The sequence below is a fragment of the Meles meles genome, chromosome 15, assembly GCF_922984935.1.
Source record: "Meles meles chromosome 15, mMelMel3.1 paternal haplotype, whole genome shotgun sequence".
NCBI lineage: Eukaryota > Metazoa > Chordata > Mammalia > Carnivora > Mustelidae > Meles > Meles meles.
In genome coordinates, this window is record NC_060080.1 from 38,195,929 (window position 1) to 38,197,382 (window position 1,454).

General features: G+C 49.4%; 1 gene segment (V, D, J or C); it reads right to left on the reverse strand.

Moving 5' to 3' along the window:
- Positions 1–247: 247 nt before the first annotated feature.
- On the reverse strand, positions 248–955 carry LOC123925806. The segment is given in 2 exon segments: positions 248–545; positions 907–955. Coding segments are annotated over 2 exon segments (347 nt in total).
- Positions 956–1,454: the final 499 nt, after the last annotated feature.

Here is a 1,454-nt window from a genome sequence, read left to right on the forward strand (position 1 = left end):
CAGGATGATCACATCCCTTCTGGAGCTGGTTGTGCCCCACTGAGACTGTTAGCACCCAGAGGTCAGGACTTGGTCCAGAGCACTCAGCTGCATGTTACTGCCCTGAGTTCCCCAGCACCTACCTCTGAAGTCAGCTCAGAGACTCTGCTGTGCCCACTCCTGGCTCAGGCAAAACAGGTGTCCAGTGGGGACCGCCAGACAGAGAGGTTTGTGTTCAGGCCTGAATCACTGTGGGAGAATTGTGTGTTCATTGCTCACAGTAATAAATTCCCACACCATCATCCTCCACCCTGCTGATTGTCAGGGTGAAATCTGTCCCTGACCCACTGCCACTGAACCTGTCTGGGACCCCAGTGAAATGGTTGGAAACCTCATAGATAAGGCCCTGTTGGGACTGGCTGGCTTCTGCAGGTACCAATTCAAATAGGTGTTTCCATCACTGTGTACGAGGCTCTGACTGGCCCTGCAGGAGAGGGAGGCCGGCTCTCCAGGGGTGACAGACAGCAAGAGTGGGGTCTGAGTCAGCACAACCTCCCTGCTGGATCCTAAAATAATGAGAGATAAGTACAGATTATGCAGCAACAGTATAAGCCATTTTTATGATTTTAAATTTCAATTATATTAGCCTAAATCATATTTTGTGATTGGATTCCTCCTCTAAATACATCCAATTTCCATGGATAATCCATGAATTGCAGAGTGAACTCATTTTTTTTTTTTAGCATCTCACTAAAGCACTGTTCTTCTTCCTTTATCTTTCCTCATAATTTTCATAGATCTCAAAACTAAATTCTCCTGTTGGAGGGCAATCTCACCCCTGGATAGTGCACACATAGGGATTAACAGCACCCCGACAGCTCACCCTCCCTACCACAAATTCCTTCCTCATTGCCCCTCTGCTCTTACCTGGGACCCAGAGCATCAGAAGCCCCAGGAGCTGAGAAGAGAAACTCATTTTGAAAAGCTGAGCTGATGAGTCCTAGTAAGTAAACACAGCTCAGAGCTGACCTTTATCTCAGACTTCCAAGGGAAGGTCCTCCCCAAGGGACAATATGCAGATCCTGTAGTGGGTGTGTCAGAGTGGAAAGAGCCAAAGGCAGGGTGCAGGTCCCTCTCCTGGGAGAGCAGTAACTTAAAATGTCTTCTGTGTTTGGAGGAAACTTAACAGACATAAATTCCCTACTGCCTGCCTGGGAAGCAGGATCTCCATGTGATAATCAGGATCTGTGGCAGGACACAGTGCTCATAGCCCTGCCTTCTGAGAAAGCTCCAGAGACCCTGAAGATACAGGCATGTATGTCCAGAGTCCATGTCTGGCAGGTGTATTGCCATCCTGCCTGGATTCCTGTCAGCTAATGTCCAGGAGGAAACAGCTCCCACTCCCACTCCAGCTGACTGGCGCCGGCGATCTCCCGATCCCAGGATGAACTGGAGATGGTTCAGGAGTCGCTGGG